Source organism: Chroicocephalus ridibundus, chromosome 4, assembly GCF_963924245.1.
Source record: "Chroicocephalus ridibundus chromosome 4, bChrRid1.1, whole genome shotgun sequence".
In the NCBI taxonomy this organism is placed as follows: Eukaryota; Metazoa; Chordata; class Aves; order Charadriiformes; family Laridae; genus Chroicocephalus; species Chroicocephalus ridibundus.
Genome location: NC_086287.1, coordinates 88,112,016 through 88,137,819, shown reverse-complemented (window position 1 = coordinate 88,137,819; position 25,804 = coordinate 88,112,016). Strand labels below are relative to the sequence as shown.

Here is a 25,804-nt window from a genome sequence, read left to right as displayed (position 1 = left end):
CAGACTGCTCTGTGGCTACTTCCCCTTTCTTCTTGACAACTTCATAAAACTAGATGTTATCAAAAAAGAAGGTATCTTTCGTTCACACAACATTTTTCAATTTGCAGGATGTGTCTGATGTAAAACCCAAAGGAAAGAAGTCTTACTGGAGATTTAGGGTCGTTTATGCTGGGAAAAAAGGTGACTACATTTGTAAGGCACTCAGTCAGCTCCAGCTGCTGCAAAGGTGCAGCAGTGTATGTGCCGTACAGGGCCCAGAATTCAATTCGCTTCTTCCCCCCCCCGCCCAGAATTCTCAATCCACCATTATAATGTTAAATATAGAAATTACATTTGGGGCTGAAACTTTGTGTACATCAGGGACAGTTTCTTACAGGAAAAAGTAGGAACCCCTTTGTTCCATATGGTTTGAATCATTTACAAAATGAATCCTACAGGAATAATTTCAGATGTGGAAACTTTTAAAATGGGGAAATAAAAACCAGATTCACTACATTTCTGTTTTCCAGCTGAAAAAAAATTGTTTAGCAATGCCCAGTTATCAGTGAACTCCTAGTAGATAAAGATTGCCTCTCAAAACCACTTTTAAATTGTGTGATGACACATATCATAACGATTAAAATATTAGTCTTCCCTACAGGAAAGTACTTTGTCATGACCAAATGTGATCTGACATTTGAAATATGCCAATTCATTGCGGTGAGCAGGCAACTTAAATTCTTGTCAATTATTTAAAGCCTGTTTCTTACTGACAGAGGCAATTTTAACATTCATTTAGAATGTTAGGTAGATATAGGACGAGATATGTAATTATGAATTCATGTTGAAGAAATGAGAGGGGGCAGATTGTTAATCCAAATATCATCTGTGTTTGTTTTCATATTATTTTTCAGGAGGCAATTAGACCCTCACAGTTCATAATATGGAATCTCTTCTATTGTCAAAATTAAGATCACAGTATGACTTTATGAGTGCTATTTATTAGACCCCTGTGAAAGATGTTTATAGTGGGGAGTACTGTGAAGATACCTTTGATTTGGAAGATGGAAGTGAATTTCCGTGAAAAGGGCATAATGTATGACTATAGACTGTTGAGAACCTGTATATCTCTAATAAATCTTTTCAGCTGGAATAGACTTAAAGTCAATTTTAGCATTAGCTTTGTAAATAGTTAAAGCTGTGAAGATTTCATATGTAAGTTTCTATTTTTACTTGCTTTTCATTTTCTGATGAGTTTTCCTCATGGGAAACAGTTCTGAAAGTGCAGAAAATTCCACAAATCCTTAAGAAATACAATGCTTACACTCGGCATTCAGACTGCTCTCCTCCCTTGGCATTCTGGTCCTAGGGAGTTAGGTTAAAGAAAGGCATCCATTTCATAAGGAAATAGGTGGTACATGTCTAATATGTGCATTTTCAAAGAATACTTTTTGAGGAAGGAGATGGAATCATGATCAGGGAGGACTTAAGATGTCAGGCAAGATGGTTTGCAATTGACATTTGTTTGTCTGCACATATTTTTCTGAAGCATAAGAGATATGTAGTCCTCGTGGGATGTCAATTTTGGCAGGAAGGTGTTGGCACATGGTGAAGCCTCGCTGATCCAAAACAAAAATCTGTATCTACTATTATGTATATAATGTAATAGAATTACCTGATGAAACTTCTTCTTGGTTTTTGACTTGGTAAAAAAGAGTGTTTATTACAACATGTTTCACAAAACCAAGAAATAAAATAAAATCATAACTGATTAATGAGCTGCATGGAAATACTTCCTCAGTGCCACCCACATTTCCCTGGCCCTGATCCTGGAAACACTTCATCACATGTGCAGTTTTATGCACAGATACTATGTGAAAAATACAGTGTAGTTTTCCCATACTTACTTCTGTCTTTCAGGGATCCAAGAAGGAAAACAATCAGATACTTGCTTTCACTGATCAGTTTGCTCTTGTAGGAGGGCATAAATCTTAAACTGCCTTTATGAGGATTAAATTGCAGAGAGTTGATTACTGAATGATACTACTAAAATGTTCAAAGGCTGCAACTTGGTGCTGCTGTATCATAATGTGCTTACGTTTCTACTTAGAGTAACTTTAAGTCTGGGATTCACACCTGGTAATACCTTGTCCTGAAAAAACCCTGACTCTTAATTCATATGTTTTGTTTTACTAATGTATGCATTTATTAGAAGTTGCATTTTCCAAAAACATTTTTCTTATGTGAGACTGTATATCCTGTACACAAACACACATACAAAAAATCTATACTGTGAAGAACAGATTAGTACTGCATAAGAAATTAGTCATGGTACTGTGTGAAGGTGCTATGCTGCCAGTCCCACAACATTCTTGTTTTGTTTGTTACCAAATGTGAAATCTGGTCATCTCCAAAGTGCAACAATGCATACTTTAATTGGGAAGACTGTCTAGATTATATCTTGAGTAAAATATAATCTTACTCTGGGTTTCGAAGGGAGATCACTGTAAGTGCTAGCATGTTCCAGCTGTGAACCTTGACAGTTTTTTCTCTAATTTCTGGTGGTGTTTCTTTTTTTAGTCAGGTTTGATAAGGACGCGGAAAATCGAGTTCCTTATATCTCCATTACCTCAGCAGCTAGCGCAGGAGCACAACTACACATCACCTGCTGGACACCATCCTCATGTATTATATAAACGAACTGCAGAAGAGAAGGTGCACCGGTACACAGTAGAGTCCAATCCCAAATACTTTTCTTTTGGTCATCACAGAATTCACACTTCCCACAAGTATCATGCTCAAGCGAATGGTTACCATCATGGAAGGTTTCAAAAGCAACATTTTTGTGGACGTCGCAAGAAATGTATGTAAGGAAACTTTCTCTCCTTGTTTGAGATAGTGGCTCTTAGAGACTGTATGGTGATTCTGAGGTGTGGTTCATAGTCACCTTTTTAAATTATACATTTCTAATGTATATGAGAAACTTGATTATTCCTTTAAATTGATGTCATCATCTGTTTTATTAAGCCATCGGAATCACTGTTTAGTTTTCTTATTCTCTACCTAGATTAAAAGATCCCTTGCCTGATTTTTTTGACATTGACATAGTTTTCAGTAAGCAATTCTGGTTTAGATTCCGCTTTTACACAGTGGTGGATGCCAAGTCCCTGAACCGCCCTCTGTTAGTTTGGGGATATATAACTAATCAGGCTTGAAGATGAAGAAAAAGTCTTCCAAATAATTTTTTTCTGAGAGGACAGAGAGTAAATCTTTCAGAACTCACCATTTGATAATGAAATTTTCAGCAACTGAGGTCTTCAAAAGCAACCTCCCATGTAAATTGTTTAAATAAGATTTTGGAGTCACCTCTTAAAAAACATACTGGAGTATGTTATCCTGCCAAGGTCTATTCCGAGTCCTTCATTAGGCCTTCAAATTGCAGAACATTTTAGAGCCCCCTTGGACCCTTATCTGTACTTACAGCATTCAGTTGATTCTTTTTGAAAGCTGAGCTGCTTCTGAGCTGAGTTTCTTAATGAGGGTCTCCAGGACTGCGCACAGTATTAAAACAGTCTCAGTCCAGTTATATTCTTCCAACTTCCTACTGGAGTTCTGAGAAAATGAGCAGGTTCCTTTTCCAAAAGTCATGTAGGGAAGAAAGTGAAAAACAAATAGAAGGGAAGGAATGAGAAAGGAGGTAGTGGAAAAGATGGCTGTCTGAGACTGAGGCCTATTTGAGGCCTGAAAATGGCTTATTAAAAATTGACTGCTCTTCAAAAATCCTTCTCCTTAGATTTGAAAGCTAGACCTCAAATGCCAGATGCACAAGCCTATGATTCAACCTGTAAATGTTTGCATTCTGATGCAGTTCAAAACTACTTCATTACATAGTCCCTTTCCCTCCTGTCTGGTTTTCCTGCTGCAGAGCAGAGGGTAATGGTGCTCAGTTAGCTCATCAGCTCTGCAGTGGTTTATTTTATTTGCATTGTCCACTGTGGTCTTGCACCTTATTTACTGTGCCCCCTGTGACTGCTTGTCCAAAATCAGAATTATTCATGTCCTCTTGAGCTTTTACACATTGCTTATCCCTATAATAAATGAGTGCATTTTGAACAGTGTATTTTCATAACCTTCTGGGATGTGAGAAGATATTACCATTATTCTGTCTTATAAATGGGACTCACAGCAACAGGAGAGGTCAAAAATAACCATTGCTTCTGGGTACCAAATCAATAAACTGAGTTTTTCTTTAAAATACTGAACAGAATATAAGTTCCTGTAATTGTATATGTGTATCTATATATTCAATAATTTCACTTACAACTATGAGTTCTTAGCTGCATATTCAAGCTGGGTTTCTGTTACATGAAGAACATGCAATTAGCACCCAACTGTGATGAGTTTAGTGTAAGTGATTTACCCATTATTGCTTAGGAACTCAGTGTCAGACACATTGTTAGAATCCAATTAAGCAAGATTGCATTTAATTACTTTAACCATGAAACTGCAGTCTTTCACTTCATGTCGTAAATACCTGTAACCTTTTGAGAGAAAGGAAGGAGGCCTGTTTCCCTACCCAGCCCTGGTTAATCTATAGAACAAGACGATCTCATGTTTACTGAATGAATGCAGTCCTGCAAATAAAATCATGTGTCATCGCTTAATTGACTAGAGACAAATACAGGTTGTGGAAGAAAAACATATCACTCCGGTAAAGAAAACACCCCTTCTATGAATAAAATCCAGTCTGGTCACCTGGAATAGAAAATTTCAGCTTGAATGAACAAAGGCATGGAGAATGCAGTCCTAGGAAGGCAGTTCTTTGCTATTAACACTGCCTAGTCCAGGCTCATTTATCCTAACCTAACTTGCTGAGAAGTAAGAGGGAAGAGCATGCTGCCACTTTCGGTGTCATAAAAGTAGCTTGTCCCACTCACCATCTTCTAAAATTTCATATGCTGGCACTAGAGAAGCCAGTTAATCATCTTTCAGACTCTTCTTCACAATCTAGATGTTTTTAGATCATGAGAATTGACTGGACTGTAGTTAGTAAATCATGCTTGAAACATTGCTGCTGCTTAGGTTTTATCAGCAGCAATGAAGTTAATTCAAGAGCAAAACTCCACTGCTCATGGATTTATGAGTCAAATGCCTTGAAGTTGTCTTGCCTTCAAAATAGTACATGGAAACTGATGTGCCTTGAATTGAACACTTCACTCTTGGGTGAGGCATGTCTTCGTGTTTTGACGTGCTTCCAGAAGAGAAAAGTTCTTTGAGGTTGTAAAGGACAATTGTTTATGATGAGTGATATACTTAAAAATCTACTCGCACAATCACTTGTAATGTTAAATATAGTTCAGAGTGACTTAGTTCTTGAAAGCAGACCACTGTTGTGCATTCTACAGTATTCTCGATTTCCCACTTTGGCATGGAAGGAAGTAGCGTCTGTTTTAGCTCTGCTGTTGGAATAACTTTCCAATGAGGCACAGGGAGGATTTTTTAATTACCTGAGGCTCCCTCACTTGTGTCATGTTACATCCTGTGACAAAAAAAAAATAAAATCCCATTGTTATCCAAATAGTATGTTAAAGTGGTCTTTGAGTTAATTCTTGATGCAAAGGCAGCGTAGGTTCCTGCAAAAGAAGTTATGAATAACAGCAGCATTACAGGATGTAGGACATAGATTTCTTTTCCCATTTTCTGTCTCTCTAAAGAGATAGAGACCATTCTCTAACCATGCCGTTGACCATGCTACACAAGCACAGAACGAAAAAGTGCACCCTGACATTGGGGTGTGCAGGCTGAATGCATGTATCCTGTTGTCAAGCCATCCTTGCTGTTGCCTGACATTTCCCCATTTTATATATATATTATATATATATATATAAATGTGTTCCCAGCAGGAATAATCTCAGTGGCAAATTTGCATGGAAAGCTAATGTCAGTCACAATAGGAGGCTGGCAGGAATTTTAACTTGTGGTGTGTGTCTGCTTTCTGTACTGACGGTGGACATCTGTTGTGGAAAGGAGTTTTTTACCAACTGCTATGTAAGTAGTACATGCCAAACACCTCAGGAAGTTATCAAAAGGAAGGAAAAATGTAGATATTCTGTTAAAAATTCTGTGTGTATTTTTTGCAACAGATGCTACCATTTTATTAGATTAATTCCTTATTTTAAACTGCTTATTGCATATGAATGTGGTTCTCCCATTTCCTTCTCTCCCTGTAGCCATCCTTCCCTCAGGAATGAATCAGGTCTTTTTTAATAAATATACAAGAACTTAGCCATAAGTATTAAATCACATGCTATAAAAATAATCTAAGGCTCTAAACCTCTGATACTTCATTTTCTGATGAAACTGTTCATGGGTGATCTGAACCCTTTCCAAAACTGAGTTATATTTCCTTTTAGATGCACCTAAGCCACCCACAGAAGAGACGTACATTCGCTCAGATGAATATGGGGCTTCTGCAAGGTTCAAAAGATCATCTGCTAAAATTCAGAAAAATGGAAGTCTAAATGTTGAAACTCTTGTTGTGGCAGATAAAAAAATGTTGGAGAAACATGGCAAGGAAAATGTAACAACATACATCTTAACAGTTATGAATATGGTAAGATATGGTGTAACTGAAGTATGTTTTCCCTGTGGAATATTGTTATGTCAGAGTAGGGATCTTTCATTAGACAAACAGTGATACCAAAAAGAGCAGGGGCACTTTACGCAAGGCTTTCTTCAAGCCTCATGTAATGTATTACTTACATCAAAAAGCTCTTTGAAAATATATCCCTAGATTATCAAAGCTCTGGCAACAGTAATGTATGGTAAAAAAAATAAAATTGTAAAATATTTAAAATGTTAAATTTTAAAATCCTTGTGTAGGACAAAAAAGGCTGGTACTCTGAAATGGAAACTTTCATTTCATTTATTATCATGAAGCTTAGCCTGTTTTGTCTGATGTCTCTCCTTGAAGCAAAATTTTATTTGAGAAAGCACAAATTTATTTTGAGAAAAATAATATAATTTAACTGGAAATATGCTTTCCTTTGTGGCTTTGCTCTTTAGTTTTGTACTACAAAACTTGAACTTTGAACTTGATTACACTTGATCCAGGAGACCAAGGACAGAACAAAGCCCATTGGAATCAATAGAAGGTTTCCAAGTTTTTTGAATAAGTGTAGTGGTTCGGGGCACAATTCTTCTGGCTTAAGCTCTTTTGGATTAATCCTACAAAGTATATAACTCCATTAATTTGCATTGAAAATTGAAGCCAAATGCAATAACTCGATACATATATTTAGTCTCTTTAAAAAAATAATTATTATACATGTAGATGATATTTGCTCTTCAATAATTATTGCAGGTCTCTAGTCTGTTTAAAGATGGAACGATTGGAAGTGATATAAACATTATTGTTGTGAGCCTTCTTCTTTTGGAACAGGAGCCTGTAAGTTTGTGAGAACTTTTGTGTGGTGTACTTCATTTGTTACACTTCACAGGGAGCGTTGGGTGTGCCCATGTTACGTACATGAACTTTCACTAGAGGTTTCTTAAGACATAAAGCATGAGAACAAGATTAAAATCCACCCCCCACCCCAAAATCACATTTTCTACATTTCAACGCTTCTCGATTTTTGATACTAAAATCTTCATTTCATATAAATGTTCTTTAGAAACATTGAAATGATTCCAGTAAGATAAAACTTAAGAATTTCCATCATTTGCTTGAAGAATAATGGCTGGAATAAGAAATCTACTTAAGAAGTATTTAAATAAATAAAAAGATTTTGAACTGGGCTTTTCAGGATGTGATGATCAGAAGGGGGAAGGAGTCAAAAGTCCCAAACTGAAAATAGCATATAACAAAAGCTGGGAGTGGAGCCAGTTCTTTTGTCAAGGGGCTGAGACAAAAGAAGACAAAATCTCTTTTGATGAAATGAAATTCGTGATAGGTTGATCTACTTGGATAATGGTTTTCCTCCACAGAAATCTCAAAATATTTTAATCACAAGATTGAAAATGGTTTAGTGTTCAGCTTTATCAGGAATCAAATATATTTGTACACTATAATTCCAGCCACTGGCTTTGAAAACATCTGTGTGCCTAGGGAGAGGTGCAGTTTTATTTTACAATTGTAATAGATTCACTTATCAACTGAATCAGTCATCACAGAGAGTTAACATGGGAACACATAAGTTTATGTAGAAAAAATCTGAAAAAGTAATTCCCTTTTCCCTAACCAACTCTCGTTCTTTCAATCACCTTTCTCAAGTACTGATGGAAACACCTAATTTCTCTGTCTCTGAAATATCTACAGGGTGGATTACAGATTAACCACCATGCGGACCAGTCACTGAACAGCTTTTGTCAATGGCAATCTGCCCTCGTTGGGAAGAATGGGAAGCGCCATGACCATGCCATCTTGCTTACGGGTTTTGATATCTGCTCTTGGAAAAATGAGCCCTGTGATACTTTAGGTATGATTTGAAAACACATTCTGAGAAACTCGTGGGAGTCAAAAGCAGCATCTTGATAGACATCTGAAATGTTTTAAAATAAAAAAGTCCATTTTTGCATATAATGTTAGCCTTCTTGAAGAGGAAAGAACGGTATTATTTTTACATATTTGCCTTTGAGGTACTTAGAAGAAAAAGAGTATTATTGGTATCATTGCCCCAGAAAAAGTGGGAAAATAAGATATCTGAAGGCATCCTTTTGAATTGTCACCTCTTCAAGGAATATTTTTGACTTTGATAATACTTCTGAGACACTCTTTTTTTCTTTTTACGACTACTTGCCCTTTTAGAATGGGATTCCTCCCTAATTTGGGAGCATTAAAGGCATAAAGGGGGAAAGAATAATCTTAACAAGTAAAGTGTATTTTGGGAGGGTAGGTTTGAAATATACTTCTTATACAGGAGTCCCTTTATTGTCAAATAAAAGTCTGCTGTGATTCTTTCATTATAAACCTGATGCAGTAGACAACCATCTTCATGCACCACAATAGACTGGCTCGTTAGGATCATGATATATGTATTTGGAATTCTGTAGAGGAACAAGCTATTCTACTGCTTCCTTCCTGCAGGATTTGCACCTATCAGTGGCATGTGCAGCAAATACCGTAGTTGCACCATTAATGAAGATACAGGCCTTGGACTGGCATTTACAATTGCTCATGAATCTGGACACAAGTAAGTTTCATGAGTCTTACGTGCTCCTTCTATAAATAAACCCATAACAATATGTAAGTGAATGGAAACATAGCAGCAGTTAATATAAATAGGTTAAAGAGGGATCATTTATAGAGAGCTATATATGATTACAATATAAAGCATCCAGTTAATATATCTGCCTTATTAAATATCATATCTTCAACAATTGTAAAAATAACCACAGTGGGATTTTGATCAATTTTGCTGCCATAGGCAGAGGGGACCTTGTTCTGATACAGGTACTTCACAACTGTTTCTAATTTGACCATGGGGAAACTATAGGCAATTTAAGGCCAAAGAGAGTCAAGACTCTTCACTCAGATGTGTGTCCTTTAGCATGAAATGGTGAATCAGCTGCACAGGGTGCTTTCCTTTTATTTTTATTTTTTTGACACTTTATATGTTCCATGTGATAACCAGAACAAACAGTAAAAGCTGACAACAATAATCTACAAGTTTCACACGCTGCTGACATGTTCTGGTAGACAAATTGGTTTTAGTATCACTGTGGTTGCTCCGAAAAGAGGAAGAACACTGCCGTTTACAGGATGGAGAACTGATCTCTCTCAGTCTCCTACAGGTCTGTTTCCCAGAAGACTTGGTGTTTCATAGGATCTGGGAGCCATTCATTGCATTCAACCTGTCCTTCTTTGTTCTATTATTTAATGTGTGATTTGGCTAAAAGCAACCTTTGTGGTGGTTTCTGCCTTTCTGTATCTATATCCATTGGATTTCCATTTGATTTCTCTGGTAATGGGACTGTAATTTTCCTAAGAATCTGCCATCTTTCAAACAAAATAAGTAATAATCTTCCATAGAGCTTCAGCTATTCTCTGAATTGTTGAATTAAATCTAAAGATGATTAGGTTTTGCTATCCTGTTGTTTTCCCAAATAACTTTTCACAACTTTTTGCATGGTTTTGCTTTTCAGTTTTAACATAGGCTGGAGTCTGTCTAACCACTGGCAGTATAAAAGCACAGTTCCTCTATGTGGTACAAACCTGAAATGGAAGGTCAGATAAAACATGGGCATAGGATCTTTATTTTATGCAGCAACATTACTGCACAGAATATCTTTGAAAAGCAGTGGTACTGTACTCTGCTGTTTGGTCAAGGCATGAATCCTTCTGATTCTGCATGACTGAATCAGGACTATTTAGTTTTCATTGTGCAAATATGCTCTACAGTATATACTATGACCTAATGTCTACATGAGTGACCCTCTCAGAGGTTTCTGTACATCTGAAGGGAAACAAGGAATTAAAGAATAATCCAGCTACTAGTGAAGCCCGTGGGAATTGTGCCAACGTTTTGAATGGGACCAAATATGTAAAACATATATTGTTTGATCCTCCTGCCACCCCAATACAATTTCACTGACCTCGTACATTTTTGATGCCCTTTGATTGGTATTAGGAGAGAATCAGGACCACAGCTTTTTTTTTTTTAATTATCCCCTTTAGTCTCTTAATGTCCTTCCTTCCTGTTTATTTTATTTGCTTTGTGAGGTTATGCTTGGAAATTTTTTAGTGTTGGGGTTTTTTTTTTCTTTTCCACCACTGCCGTTGATTCTCATATTATTCATCCTTTCTTTGGTGTACTTCCATACTCCTGTCTAATAAAAATACATCTTACCTCCTGGAAAAAATGTGCGCCAGATACAAAATGTCTTTATTATCATTTGTTCATGTTCCTGAGACTACCTCGTATGTGATGTAAGACAACAGAATGCGGTCTCTGTGTTACAGAGATTGCTGGAATAAGAAAAACCTGTGAGAGCCTTGGAGGTGCTAAGGATTAACCTAAGGATTTGATAGGAGGAGAATACTTTATGCTGTATAGATCACTCTCTGTGATCTGCTGAGTAGCTTCATTTGTTATACCTTTTTATGGTTTTCTCTTGTTTTCTCCTGAAAGCTTTACAGTTCCTTTGGGAGTTCAGAGCCCATTGTGTCAGTGGGTATATATAATGTGGATTCTTTGGCTGCAATGCATGTGAACAAAGTTAGTATTTTATAAAGGATTCTAAAATACTAGTTCAGTTGGGACTTTCTTTGTCCATTTATAGAAAGGGCCATATATTTTAGCACGTTTGGAGCCTCAGCTGGTGGCAACATATGCAGTAATTCTGATGATCCTGTGATGATTTATAACAGTAGAGGATCGAGTTTAGTAGATCAGATATTCCCTGCACGTGCACAGATTACATTCATAAAGTCACCAATGTACTACAATGTTGAAGTAACAGATTGTGAAATTTCTATTCAAAACACATTGATATTCACAGATGTCCTCTACAATGAGTAAATATAAAACAGTGAAAGGAAAAAATCTGAAAATTAGCTTTAATATAACCATAAGCTCCATATAACTTATCTTTTTTAATGTGGCTTTTATTATTGCTTGTTATTCCTTATATTATCCTAACACCACTCCTAGTGAAAGCAGGGCCTCGTGATGCTGCAGACTGAGCAGAGCACCCAAAAAAGGCAGTATTTCTGCTTAAAGAGGTTACAGTCTAGACAAAATAAGTGACTGTGTATAACAAAGGTGAGGAAAAGAAAGTGATTTGCCTGAGATAATATAGCAAGTTAGTGGCCAAAATTAGGAAAAGAATCATGTTTTTATATTCATACTTTGTATTGTATTCATTCAATGCCACTTCTTTTGCTACAGATTGAATGCAGCTATGTTGTTCTTCCCTCCTATTAGGAGAACAGTTATGTCATATTCTTACAGCTGTGTAACACTGATATTTCCCTGGATTCTGATCTCCACACCATTCATCTTAACAGGCATTATCACTAGGCAAAGAAAGGCTCATACTGCATGTGTGTTTTAAGCTGATAGAATTATAGGCAGGTACAAGTAAATAAATGATGTGAGGGCTGGAGCACCTCTCCTGTGAGGACAGGCTGAGAGAGTTGGGGTTGTTCAGCCTGCAGAAGAGAAGGCTCTGGGGAGACCTTGTTGTGGCCTTTCAGTACTTAAAGGGGGCCTATAGGAAAGATGGGGAGGGACTTTTGAGCAGGGCCTCTTGCGACAGGACAAAGGGTAATGGCTTTAAATTAAAAGAGAGTAGATTTAGACCAGATATAAGGAAGAATTTTTTTACAGTGAGGGTGGTGAAACACTGGCCCAGGTTTCCCAGAGAGGTGGTAGATGCCCCATCCCTGGAAACATTCCAGGTCAGACTGGATGGGGCTCTGAGCAACCTGATCTAGTTGAAGATGTCCCTGCCCATTGCAGGGGAGGTTGGACTAGATGACCTTTAAAGGTGCCTTCCAACCCAAACTATTCTATGATTCTACCGTACATATTCTATGAATGTAAGGTCCACTACTTCCATCCATCTCACCACAAAACATGTAAGGAAAGAGAAATTATTAACTCTAGAACTTCTGACACAGACTGCAGCTCTGGTACTTATGTGCCAGTGTCTTGCCATTATCTCACATTGCAGAGCTCCTGTGCATCACCAGTATGGGTCTTCCTTGAAACTTGACTATCTTCTTCTCATCACACAAGGGTATGATGACAATAAAATTTGAATGCTGTTATTTGGAGCTTGTTTCATACTAATAGTCATTTGTACGGTGCATATGTTTTCATCCCTTTGGAATGAAAGGGATGAATTCCACATCCCCTGTGGACTTCAAGCATAGAGCTGTTACCCAGAAAGTGTTTCTTCTGCCCCAAATTGTCTTTTGCTTCTGATTAACTTGATCTTCTGATCAGATTTTCACTCTCACACCTGGTTCTCTTTTCAGCTTTGGTATGATTCATGATGGAGAAGGAAATCCTTGTAGAAAAGCTGAGGGTAATATTATGTCTCCCACACTCACAGGAAACAATGGAGTGTTTTCTTGGTCAGTATGCAGCAGGCAGTATCTCAACAAATTTCTCAGGTAGGTCAGATGTAAATCTGGGCCGGTGCCAGGGAATGTATCTTTAGTAACTGGACTTGAACTCTTGAACAGACATAAAAATCACTTATGTGTGAAATTCACCTCTTTTAAAATGAACTCAAACCCATGTACTATTTGAGCCCACACACTTGGACTTATGAAGCGTATAGGTGGTATGGCACAGAAGTGGTTTTACCCTGCCTCATTTCAAAAGAAGGAATTTCACCCTCCATGAATATCCTGCAGTAATGACTGGCATATCATTCTTTCCCAGACATTCCTGTCAGCAGCCAAGTTTATTAGAGAATTAGTAGGAAGTGAACACAAAAGAGGGCAGACACAGTGGTACCAAAGTCATTACAAAATGTAAATTAACATTGGTGGCCTTTCTCACTGGATTTTCTCTCTTAATCTAGCTCTTGTCACAAGTAAGGACATTTTACAGTTGTCATATACTGTTTCTGGGGGAAAAAAAAGGAAAAAGAGAAAGATGTCCAGCATGTTGGCATTACTCAGTGATGCATTTAAATGAAATGGTTTTTTTTTTGTCTGTGTTTAATGTCATCAGAATTGCAGTGCTGTACAACTTTCCTTTTATTTTTTTTTTGTCATACATGGGTAGGATACACATCATTACTAAAAACATGTGTAAGTAGTACTAAGAACCCAGATCCAAAACAGCCATTTTACATGGTAATTCTTTAGAGTGAGAGTCAAGTACCTAGATAGTTCTGTGTATCTGATCCTTGAATTCCAAGTTAGTATCTTTAGAGTAGCATCCAGGAGAGGTGACAGAATTGTGGTGACATTTTTCCTGCTGCAGTGATGCAACACAGTCTGAGTACTCAAGCAAAATGCAAACTCGAAGGTGACATAGGCCCTCCAGCACGCAATGTGGTCCAAGAGACTTACATTTGGATGATAAATCCAGTGTAGAGCAACCTTCTGTATACATGGGTTCTGAAACATATAAAAAGGGAAAAAAGTAGACTGTAGGGTACCTTGGGTCTGAAGCTGGACACAGCCAACCCAGAGGAGCCTTCTGGTTGCCAGTCCACACAAAGCGAATGCTGAAATGAGGCGGTACGCCTGTTGATTCCTGATTTTGGGGATCCATTTAAGGGAAAAAAGAAGCAGACTAGACCACCTTGCTCTTGGTTACACAGGAATAGTGGGAGGAAAAGAATTTGACATCATTCTTTCTTGTTGTCACAACAGTCCTAAAGCCTGGAAGTTCCTGCTTCCTTAAAACTTGGCAGGTCAGGCTACCAACAAGATGTCAAGATCTTTTGCCTCCTGCAGGCAGATACTCTCATTTCAGTGCATACCTCTAAAGCTAGTTAAAGGTACTGTATACCATACTATGTGATTTTGCTGGTCTGTAGCAAATTAAAATATTTTGATATAAAGATCATAGTCATGATTAATATACATTCTCATTATAGTACAGCTCAAGCTGCCTGCCTGATTGATGAACCTAAGCAAACAGGACAGTATAAATACCCTGACAAACTGCCAGGGCAGATCTATGATGCTGATACCCAGTGCAAATGGCAATTTGGAATGAAAGCAAAACTGTGCAACCTCAGCTTTGTAAAGGTACCTATTGATATACTTTTGAAAACTTAAAATTACATTAAAGAACTGCAGTACACTAAATAAGTACAAGTAATACAGTGTTCTTCAGAGGCCTGGGCTATTTCTTTACCTTATCTTGCTTGGCAATTTGCTTTGAAGGTACTGGCCTGTTTTGAGAAATATCAAAATCCCAGGGGAGTTTCAGAAAGAAATGTGCTCTTTCCAGGAGTCATAAGGAGTGCAGTTGAATGCGTAAGACCCATGAGCCCTTGCCTACTGTGCTAAGGGAAATTAGCAGCCAGTGGAGTTTTGATCAAAACTTGCATGGGGTGTGGGGTAAGAAGGCCAAAGTTTCTTGTGTTTAGTTTTACTCATGCATTGACAGCAAAGTCTGGAAAAGATCTATAGGGTTATTTTAGAACAATAAAAACGTAACTTAGACTCTTGACTTTGTGACGGAGGATTAATTTAGGTTAACTCATTATTTTAGTGACTGCTACGCTCCTTGCCGATCTCTTCAGGGAAGACAGTTTATTAAATAATCTGGAGTGCTCATTCTGAAAAGAAGTATTGTAATTTCTTTTACTCCTCTTATTATCCTGGAGTATTTTGATTTGATTTTATACTGACCACATTGATCAGGTTACAGCAGCTGTGTTTCTTCTACAGCTAATAAACAAAGAAGAGAGAGTGAACAGCACTGTGAAGAGACTGTTTCCAGATATCTCCTGTGTTTTAGACAACCCAGTCTCTTCACATTATTATAGTCACTGTAAACTCGATGAAATTTTAGTCTTGAACTTTTTAACACAGTTTTTGTTCTATTATAGTCTCACACTCAGAATGTTTTTTAAAAATATATAGGGAAATGGTGCATAAACAACCAGGCAATATACAGGATATGGCTGTGCTATGAATCTTAAAACCTGGGTTTTCTAAATTCAGAAAAGTTTTTATTTATATGGCTTTTAAGGTAGCAAAGGCATGTATCATTTGTTACTCTTTCTAAACACCAGGAAATAATGGCAATTATGAGTATGATAGTGAGTACTTTTTTCTTTTCAGGATATATGCAAATCTCTCTGGTGTCACAAAGTGGGTCATAGGTGTGAGACAAAGTTCATGCCAGCAGCAGAAGGAACAGCTTGTGGGATAAGTATGGTAAGTTGTCTTATAAATAGGACAATGCCATTCTAACTTGTTTTTAGACTATACTGGGTCAAATACCAGCTCCTGTCAAAACCAGTTTTATCCACATCCCTCCAGGTTTGCTATCATGGACTTCCGGATTGCTCTGTAAAAGACTGCATTGCGATACATAGTCAGGACTGGTCCTCACAGCGGCACCTGTCTGATGGGAGGGAGTGATGTCTCTCCCAACGAGCTATAGAATAACATATATCTGGCAAATCTAAATCACTAAGAAAATCCATTAACTATAACAGAAGTAGATCAAGGCCTCAAATTCCGCTCATCTAAACATCCCTTAAGGCGTAATATTTGCTAGACAGACTCAGGCCACCATGCATGTTATCATCAGTGATCACTACGGAAAGAGCATGGTTATTTGTTTTAGGTGAACCTTCTAATTTACACTCATCTATAGTTACCCAAAATATTTTCTTTTGCTGTAATGTTTCTTACAGTATAATATTGTTTTGATTTTCAAGTTACTGACAAACGTTCTATTTCGCTTTTTCTCTTTGTGCAGTATTTCATAATTGAATGATAAAAGGGAGAAATTTTAGCAGAATTTTAGCAGGCTATTTTTGAATTACATTAGAAGTTTTGAGATTCTGACAGCACAGGACCATAAATTAACATGGATATTTTGGGAAGAGTAAGCCAAAAAGATACTCTCCAAAGAACAGTTTTGAAAATTTGTACCCCAGAGATCTTCAACTCAGAACCTGGACAAATTTTAGGACATAATTATCTATACCATTGTGTGGATCAATGTCCTGCTTCAGAGTCATTGTCCTTCTGTGAACTATCTCCGTGAGTTCAGTGGGTAACCTCATGTTTATTAGGGTTAAGCACTGGAGCTTTTAAATGTGGATTTTTTCTTTTTTGCATCTACTAGGTACCGCTAACTCTGATGGGATATTTTTTGGCATTCTTTTGGCAGTGGTGTCGAAGAGGTCAGTGTGTCAAATACGGTGATCATGGACCCAAGCCTGTAAATGGCCAATGGTCTGCCTGGTCCGAGTGGTCAGAGTGTACTCGCACTTGTGGAGGTGGGGTCACATATCAAGAAAGACACTGCAATAATCCAAAGTAAGACATAGATGTGAAAAGGTATTAATTTTATACTAACTATTTATGTTATTAGAACCAAAAAAATGAGTCCATTTCTGTAGGGAAATAGTACTTACGAAAATGTTTCTGAGATCTTTCTTTCATGTCCAATATGACCAGTCAGTAGCTGAAAGACAGAAATATGTCCCGATACTAGAAAGTAGTGGCTGTCTGAAGACTGCTAGAGTACGAGAACATCTACACAGCCCAACTTTATCAATTTATTTCGTTTCACTGCGGTTTATCAAATACCTGCAGAAGTAACGAAACACCACACAGACATATTCACCCCTAATAATCCAAGAGCAAGGGAAAAGGGTCTTAAAAGCTATTAAGACTTCCGATGAGATCATATTATCCAGGATAATAAACCAAAAATGTTTAAAGTCAATATCAAAATGGTTGTAGACAGATGTCTTTGTATGTCTGTCATATTCTTTGCATTATTCACATTTCACAGATCAGAATAAAGTTGCTCAACCCTAGGATTGTATGCTAACTCATGAAGCATTTCTGGTATTTTCCTCTAGTGAATGTCTTATCACTGTAAATACTACTGTTCCTTAAAATACTATTTCAAGGTAGAGGTAAAATGTTATCTGATCAGCATCTTTCCCAAGTACTCAATTCACTTTAACTTACAAGAAAAAAGGATTTCACGGTTTTATTTCATACACAACTTCAGCAGGCATAAACACATGTATTCTTCATTGCAGACAATAAAAACAGCATTTAAACTGCAGTAATAAAAAACAGAGAAAATATGACACAGTTTATATGAGGCTGTAAAGAAGCCTCACACCTACTATACAGTGCTGCAGTAATAATATCCACGCTTCATATACTACGTTATAGGAAAATGTGAGTTAGTTAAAATAGTCTTTATTACCCTCACGCAGTCAAGCCAATTTTTGCAGATCCATAGCAGAGCTTTTTCTCAGCCTTTTCTGTTGTTTCCCTGTGTATTTTGATAAATAAAATTACTTGGATCGTTTATTAAACTATTTAGCTAGAGAATGCAGGGTCTCAATTCCACATCATACATATATTTTAGTCTTCCTACTCTGATCCCTGTTTTGCCTAATAAATTTGCATGTATGCAGATTGTTCTTTGCATTTAGTCATCAGCCTTCCCTTGCTCTCCCTGTGTGACAGAAGAATCTCCAGTAGTTGACATGTTTCGGTTTGGTGCACTGTTAGAGCTGACAATGATTTCCAGTGGTCTTCAAACAGCATCTCTTTAACATGGCGGGTGTTACTGTAGCACTATGTATTTAAAACTTGCTTTCAGAGTGATCTGTCTGTTCTAATTAAAGTAAGACTTGATGCAAGACTTGGTGAAACCAAGTAAGACTTGCCACTAGAACTGGATCATGTTTATACTAAATTTAATTTTATTATATTAGTGACAGTTCAGTTAAAGCAAAGAGAAGATACTATAAAACGCTCTCAGAGTTAGAGTGGTGAAATGACAGGACTATAAATAAGCCATCCACACAACGGTGTACGAATATCCAGGTACCTGTGTTTCCCATCGCAGCACTTTTGTATAAATGTGGAATCATTAGAAAAATGATACTATCCATTTTTAGTCTTACACCACATGGAACGATTTATAACCTAGTCACTGTTCATTATTCACCTCTGTAACTACACATAAACAAAGAATAATGATTCCTTTCTTTTTCAGCTTCTGAAATATATTTCAGATGTTAATAGAGTTCAGTATATATACGTATATTATTTCATATGCAATATATTTATTTCACTTTTCCTAATCAAGATTTGTGTAGGAGCTAATGTTTATTTTGTTCAAAAGCTTGACAGATGATTTTGTATAGCAAAATTTTAAGAATGACGAAGAATAAAATGTATTTCTGTAAGAGATTAGGACACAGGGTGTGGATCTCTGAAGAACTGACTGGAATCTAAAATGAGGTTTTTAAATAAGTAGTCTATTTTTCAAAACATCAAGGGAGACTCCTAGGTTTCCAGTGATTTTAAGAGTGACGCATCTTACTAGAAGCTTAAAGACAGGTGAGGAACACAAATTCAGGCTGCTGCTTATGAAAATCTTGTTACCTCTGTTTGTATGTGAAATTCTCCTCTTGCAAATAATATCCAACCAATTCAATTCCCCCTCTCTTGACAATTTTAAGACAGACCTTGTGGCCACACCCAAACAGCTCTAGCTATGGCTTCTGAATTACCATGGAGTTATGTACCAATTCATACTAGCAAACACCTATGGAGGTCATCTGTAGAACACAGAACTATGCAGATTTGCTAAAATCATTATGTTTCTGTAAATTGTCACAGTGTAATTTCATGGATCTGGTTTTCATACATGACAACGTTTACAATTGAGGTACTTTTCCAAGATCGAAATAGATTACTTAATTTAATAGTTTAGCTGGGAAAGAACCTGAAGAGTGCCCGAGAGATTTAAATTAATTCCTAAATCATATCTGTGGGACTGCATCCTACCCACTGCACAACAGTGCATTGTTCACGCAGAGCAGAATGGAGTTTTAGGCATGTATGCAATCAAAAGACTAAATCAAAATTGCTTGAACACGCCTTTTTAATTTTTTGTGTACAATATCTATAACAGTGATTACGGACAATGCAGCTGTAAACTGATGCACAGTAATGATGCCATTTAAAATACTAATTAAAAATGAAGACTGTGAAAGACCTTGTAGACCTTTCAAATTCATACAGAATAAAATAGTCTAGCTTTGTGACACTATCACAATATGGTCATAATATGTGTAGAGATGTTCTCACTTGAATGTAAATGATTAGAAAACATGAAAAACTAGGGATCCAGAATTTCAGAGTCTAATTCCCTTTGTAATGCATAAAATACTTTCCTTGATCAGATTAATTCCAGGATTTCTCACTCTCTGTGTTGCCTTGCGGTGAATATCCATTTTACTTTTCATATAGTCCATTCTAGTTCATGAAGTCTATTCTTAAAAGGGTACTGCAGAATTAATCTAAGCTACTTTTGCAGCATTTTAATATTGGAGTCTCACATGAAGTGGAGTATTTACATCTTTGCACTTTTACACTCCTTTTACAAATTATTCTCTAGATGTTTTTTTGTCGGCCTTTCTTACCAAATGTCGCCCTTCTCCAATTATCCTCAGCAAGGCCTCAGCTCTAACAGCACCTATTCCTGCAGGTATCTTTGCCTATACATGCCAGTGCTGGGGGGGGTGCACAGACGGAGGAAAAATGTAGGTTCTATCTATATTAGGAAGAGTGTAAACTACACAAATATTGGGAGACTCTCTGAGCAAAGCATTCCATTGTAAGTGCAGTTGTACTAACAGAGCTTCTGCAGGCACTCAACCCAAAACCTACTGGTGGTATAAACGTCACCAATAAAAGTGTGATTTTTTCAGTGTAGGTAATAGTCTTTTTTCATAAATTTGATTCTGTACATATAGTTTCCTGTGTATTACTTAACTCTTACTGACATCTTGTTGGTAAAAAACAAAGGAGGAGAAGTTTCCGTAATTCTCTGGCCAACAGTTTCGGTAATGGGAGTGTACTGTAATATTAAAATGCTGTAACAGAGCTGGGAAGCAGAGTGCCTCCTTCAGTGCTCCCTTAGTTTGGTGGAATTTTATACCATCCTCAAATGCAAGACTGTGGCTAGAAATCACGATCTACCCATAAATAATTCTATTATATGGCTTGTTTGGTGGCATTTACTTGGAAGGAGGTTGCTTCTTTTCCTTACACTAAAGCAGATTTGTTCTCTGGGGCTGAAGGAGGTCAAAAATCATACATGTGCTGAAGCTGTAAAGAAAGTCTGCAGAGAATTGAGTAAGGACCCAACGGTTTGGCTGCCTTAAAGCAAACTCTCACCAATGCACAAAATCAACACAAATACTCCCTGACTTCACTGATGTTACATACCCTCCCTGCCCTTCACAGACTGAATTGCCCCCAACTAGGACAGAAAATGTGACTTTAAGACCTTCGCGGTTACACCCGGTGTCAATGTAGCTAGCAGGAGACCTCAAGAAATGTCACAGGAAATCATATTCCCTTTCCACAACACATTTTTCAGGTGTTTTATCCCAGTTTAAAGTAGAGCAGCAGGTGGGTTTCCACCTCTTCCTCTGAAAGACTGTTTTGTAGCCCAGAATTCTGGAAAGGCCAGATATTGTGTACACTCAAAGCTGATTCAAAACACAAAAACCAAGCCCCAGCTTGGTTAGAGGGTTAGACATACAAGGGTTAAAATTTATAATAAAGCAAACAGGAAAAGCACCTGGACTTTCTCATCCATGTTGCACCAAGCTGTCTCCGTATTATTCCAGTCAGATGCACGTAAAGAGGAGCTGCATGGGATACTTGCTATGGGGAAGAGTTATAACATAGTGCTTAGGGATTTAAACAAACAACTCCCAATTATACTTGTTGCGACTATCTTATTATTATTGCTAGTTAATATATTATTATTCTTCTATATCTTTTATATTATTCTGATTTTTTTCCTTAATGTGTGTGTTATAGGGGCAAGCTGTTCATGGCTTGTCTTCCCAGTATGTACGTTCCCTATTTTTTAAAAATCATTATATGAATGTATGCAAGTGCAGCATTGTTACATTTCCTTTCACTTGATGCAAGAAATGGTATAATACAACAAGCAGTTCTTAGAATTTGGTGTTTTGAAGGCTTGGCTCAGTACTTGCAGATGTGTATCTGAGCATTGTGAAACTGCAAAAATAACATCAGTGAATTCCTGTGCAGATCCATAAGGAATACAAAAGCGAGTGAACACATTTCTCAGCAGCTCGTGAGACCTCTCAGTCACTTTAAAAAGAGCAAGTCTTACATTTTACATTGTTTTACAATCATCTGCATAGACCAAATAGTTAGAAAGTATTACTCTGGGAACGTAAGATACTAGCAAAGTAATAGAATAGGCTCTATTCATTCCGTCCAAAATTATGGGAAATGCCCAGGTAAGGTTTGCTGAAGTGGATGTGACATGTTTAAAGTTATCCATGATTTTCCAGCGTTCTCCTGAAGCAGGGCAACTATGCATGGTCCTCATTCCCTTTAGCTGTTTAAAAGCACATTTTTTCAAAACAATTTACAAAACAAATGAACAACCACATGTAATTATTCATTCTGTTTATGTTTGATCAGTATTATGTTATCCTTTATTAACTCTTATTGTGATAGGTAATTCTTTGCACATGTTCATTCCTGGGTTACAGCAGAGTCAAAATAGCTATGTAACAAGATTGAAACCAGCCAATACAAAATAGCCCTATAAATTTAAATTAGTGAAAACATGACTCACCTCTAGATGGTTGCATCTTTGCTGAGTTTGCAGTGATCCAAGTAGATAAATCACAGCAATTGCTTTGCTTGGTTTTAGGAACCATGAAAATCAATGGCCCGTATAAGAAATACTGATCTCCTAAGACAATACATCCTCTCCTTTTCTCCGTTAATACAAATGTAACATGCCAATCACACAAAAGCAGCTTTTGCAAAATTTTTTTTCTTTTTTTTTTTAGGCCACAGTATGGCGGCAAATTCTGCCAAGGCTCCAGTCGTATTTATCAACTTTGTAATAATCAGCCATGTCCAGCAAATAGCTTGGACTTCCGAGCCCAGCAGTGTGCAGAATACAACAGCAAACCCTTCCGGGGATGGTACTACAAATGGAAGCCATATACTAAAGTGGAAGGTAATTATACCACAGCTCTGATGGACAGAGGCAATTGCAGGAAGCAGGCTATAAGATGTAATTCATCCATATTCTTTGGGCAAATATCACCTTGATGTAAGCAAACAGAAATTCAGTTGGCTTATTTAAGAAGTGTTTGCTTTCTAGCATAGTTGAATCCGGTCTCCCGTGCACTACTGCCTGCACGAACATGCAGAATTGATTTGGGTTGTGAATTCAAATCTTTGTCCTTAGCATGACTCCCTGGCCGTTGCTACCCCTCTCTTTCATTTTATATTACATATCTGCTAGTGTAAAAACAAAACAATTTCCATGGATTTTTCAGCATGGGAAATGTGAGCTCCCACAATAACACTACCAGAATCTTCCTTCCTTTGGAATGTTCTCAGATTTCGAAACGTAACAATAAATCAACCTTTTGACTTTTCTGCTGGTATAGTCCCATGAGAATTGGAAAAGCAAACAATGTACTGGCATAATTTTTTTAAAGTCATCTTTCACTAAGAGATCTTTATAAAGTTCAGGTCTCAATAACTATTTCTTGTCTTTTGTACAAGCAAAGTTTATTTTTACTTTACACATCTTAATTTCAGAAATATTTTGAATCGATATTCATTTTTATCAGATACAGCAGATGTTTTCTGCAGTTCGAAAGCAGTTTGTAGCTGAAATTGCTACTGCTTGAAGAAAAATGGCTGCCGTATGTCACATTGTAGCTGCTTTGTTTAGGACCTGTACAGATTAACTTTTGATGATAGTAAGTGTATAATTATATATATACACATACATGTAACTTTCATTCATAGCCTGATTATATTTTTTTCAAAGGACTTTGCAGACATTTTCATGAGTATTTAGAAACCTGTGTCCCAACAGCCATTGTGAACTGAGGACAGAAGAAATATAGTTTCACAGCGTGTAACAACGGATGTTGTATAATAGGGAGAAAAATACAACTTTAACAGAAATTAAGGTAGCCTACATTGGTTTTAAAGGTAGGGGCTGCGTTTAGTAAAAGAAATAGGAGCTTAAAATTAGGGACAAAGGGCATAATTTTCAAAAGCAAAATGTCTCCATGTGACGCCGAGCTTGAAAATGCCTCTCCTTACTCTCTTAGCTGCTTTTCAAGGTCCCCCCCAAGATCTACATTTATAGTCCTGAAAACATGATCCGGTTTTCAAAATTGTTACAGATGCCTTTCCTCTGTAGAAAGTACTACTGAAAATCCAGCTGCTTATTTAAGAATAAAAGGATACTATTTTGAATCCCATTTCATGTTCTTTCTTCAAAATTTTGTTATGCTGTTTTATTTTTTGCAATTACTAATTGTATTAAAATTGTGTATTTCAGCAATTGTTGCAATATTTACAACTGCATGACTGTTTTTTTTTATGTAGAATTAATTATGCTTTATAACCATAACATGCCATCTGTGTATGATGGTATGAAGAAATTTGATTGACAATGACTGAGATAGTTAGAGGAAAAGCGCTTTTGTTAGGGTAAAACCTGGCCCCAATCCTAGCTTTCAGCCGAACTGATCGTTTGTGCCATTTTATATCATTTTCAAATTTTAACTAAAAATTAAATAAAATTATTACCGTCTCCCATTTCTCTTAATAAAAAAAAAGAAATTTGACAGTGTGAACCAGCGGAACTGAAATTGGGGCTGCATCAGCAGAGCTAATGCAATGTGCATATTTTCGCACTGGTGAATTCTTAATTCTATGTGTGGACAAACACACGCGTTCTTCCAAAACAGCATAGTATAAGCTACTGTATTTGGCTATATTTCTGCCTATTTTGAAGTCCTAATATGTCACCACACACAATTAATCCTTGTAGCTTGTCGTCTTGGATGCAGGGAGGAACAATAGCAGGATCCTTTTTTTCTTTTTTTTTTCCTAAACTATGCTGCAGGTCTGCTAATACTTTCTTGTCTTGTTTTTGGTTTTGTTTTTTTCTTTTCCCCCAGAGGAAGATAGATGTAAGTTGTACTGCACAGCTGAAGACTTTGACTTTTTCTTTGCAATGTCCAGCAAAGTGAAGGATGGAACCCTGTGTTCTCCAAATAAATATGACGTTTGCATTGATGGAATATGTGAAGTAAGATAAAATTAAATTTCTTACAATCCTCATGTCTATTTTTTTTTTTAAGTGGGCAATTGACTCCTTTATGGAAAATCCAGCTGTTTGTTCAAATTCCCTTGTGTCTAAGTCTTTCACTTGTGCCTTTTGGTTGCAGCAAGTAGGGTGTGATCGCGGACTTGGTTCCAAAGCTGTACTGGATGCCTGTGGAGTTTGTAAAGGAGATAATTCAACATGCAAGTTCTTTAAAGGCCAATACTTGATCCAGCACAAAGCTAATGGTAAGGAAAGCTGTTCCACATGATCATCAACTCATTGCTCTGCTGTAGCCCCATGTAATATATATGACTCCTTGCTCATTAGGGCAGTGGCTAGAAGTCCAGATATGAACTGAAAATCACAGGGAGAGTGAGAGGAGAGTTCACATTTCTCCTGTTTCTTGGTAACAAGAAAGCTATGAGCGTAAGTCTTGGTTAGTTAATTTACAAGCATTCCTCTTGTTTCTTAAGCCACATTTTCCCTTTACATGTGAATTTCCTCTAAAAAGAGATTTTAGGATTCAGGCAAGTGAAAAAATAGCTGTCAACAGCTCTGACTGGAATGGGACTGTAGAAGATATAAAAAGCCATACTCAGCATAATGCCAAAAATGACAGAATTTCCATGTCCGTTTTCAAATTAAGTTGACTGGAAGCTGTCCAGTTGATTCAATGGATGATCCAGTCACTGGGAGGTGGACTTTTCTTTAGTGGACTGTCACAGGCTTCTTGTGAAGTAATCTCACTATGCCTCAGTTTCTCAGGCATAAAAAGCAGGTAATATTTCTTTACCCATGGGAGTATTTTGTGGATCTGTTTATTATTGATTATAAGACATGTCAATACTAGAGTACTGTAGGCCAGGAAATTATTTAGGATATAGTAATACAGAGATACAGTGCTAGAAAAATAATCTAAACTGACTACTCACGAAATGAGCTGTGTGCAGTTCCTGTTGGAGATGTCAGCGGTGTCTCAT

General features: G+C 37.1%; 1 protein-coding gene across 4 annotated transcripts in view; it reads left to right on the top strand.

Annotated features, from left to right (window-relative positions):
- Positions 1 to 25,804, top strand: part of ADAMTS18 (ADAM metallopeptidase with thrombospondin type 1 motif 18) — a 79,165-nt gene that overhangs the window by 25,317 nt on the left and 28,044 nt on the right. For all 4 annotated transcript variants that reach the window (XM_063334654.1, XM_063334653.1, XM_063334655.1 and 1 more), the window contains 12 exons: positions 2,560 to 2,842; positions 6,393 to 6,592; positions 7,343 to 7,426; positions 8,297 to 8,456; positions 9,065 to 9,170; positions 12,962 to 13,099; positions 14,545 to 14,698; positions 15,743 to 15,838; positions 16,806 to 16,954; positions 22,528 to 22,700; positions 24,676 to 24,806; positions 24,946 to 25,069. In XM_063334654.1, coding sequence (XP_063190724.1) covers positions 2,560 to 2,842; positions 6,393 to 6,592; positions 7,343 to 7,426; positions 8,297 to 8,456; positions 9,065 to 9,170; positions 12,962 to 13,099; positions 14,545 to 14,698; positions 15,743 to 15,838; positions 16,806 to 16,954; positions 22,528 to 22,700; positions 24,676 to 24,806; positions 24,946 to 25,069 — 1,798 coding nt within the window. The remainder of the gene's footprint in view (positions 1 to 2,559; positions 2,843 to 6,392; positions 6,593 to 7,342; positions 7,427 to 8,296; positions 8,457 to 9,064; positions 9,171 to 12,961; positions 13,100 to 14,544; positions 14,699 to 15,742; positions 15,839 to 16,805; positions 16,955 to 22,527; positions 22,701 to 24,675; positions 24,807 to 24,945; positions 25,070 to 25,804) is intronic.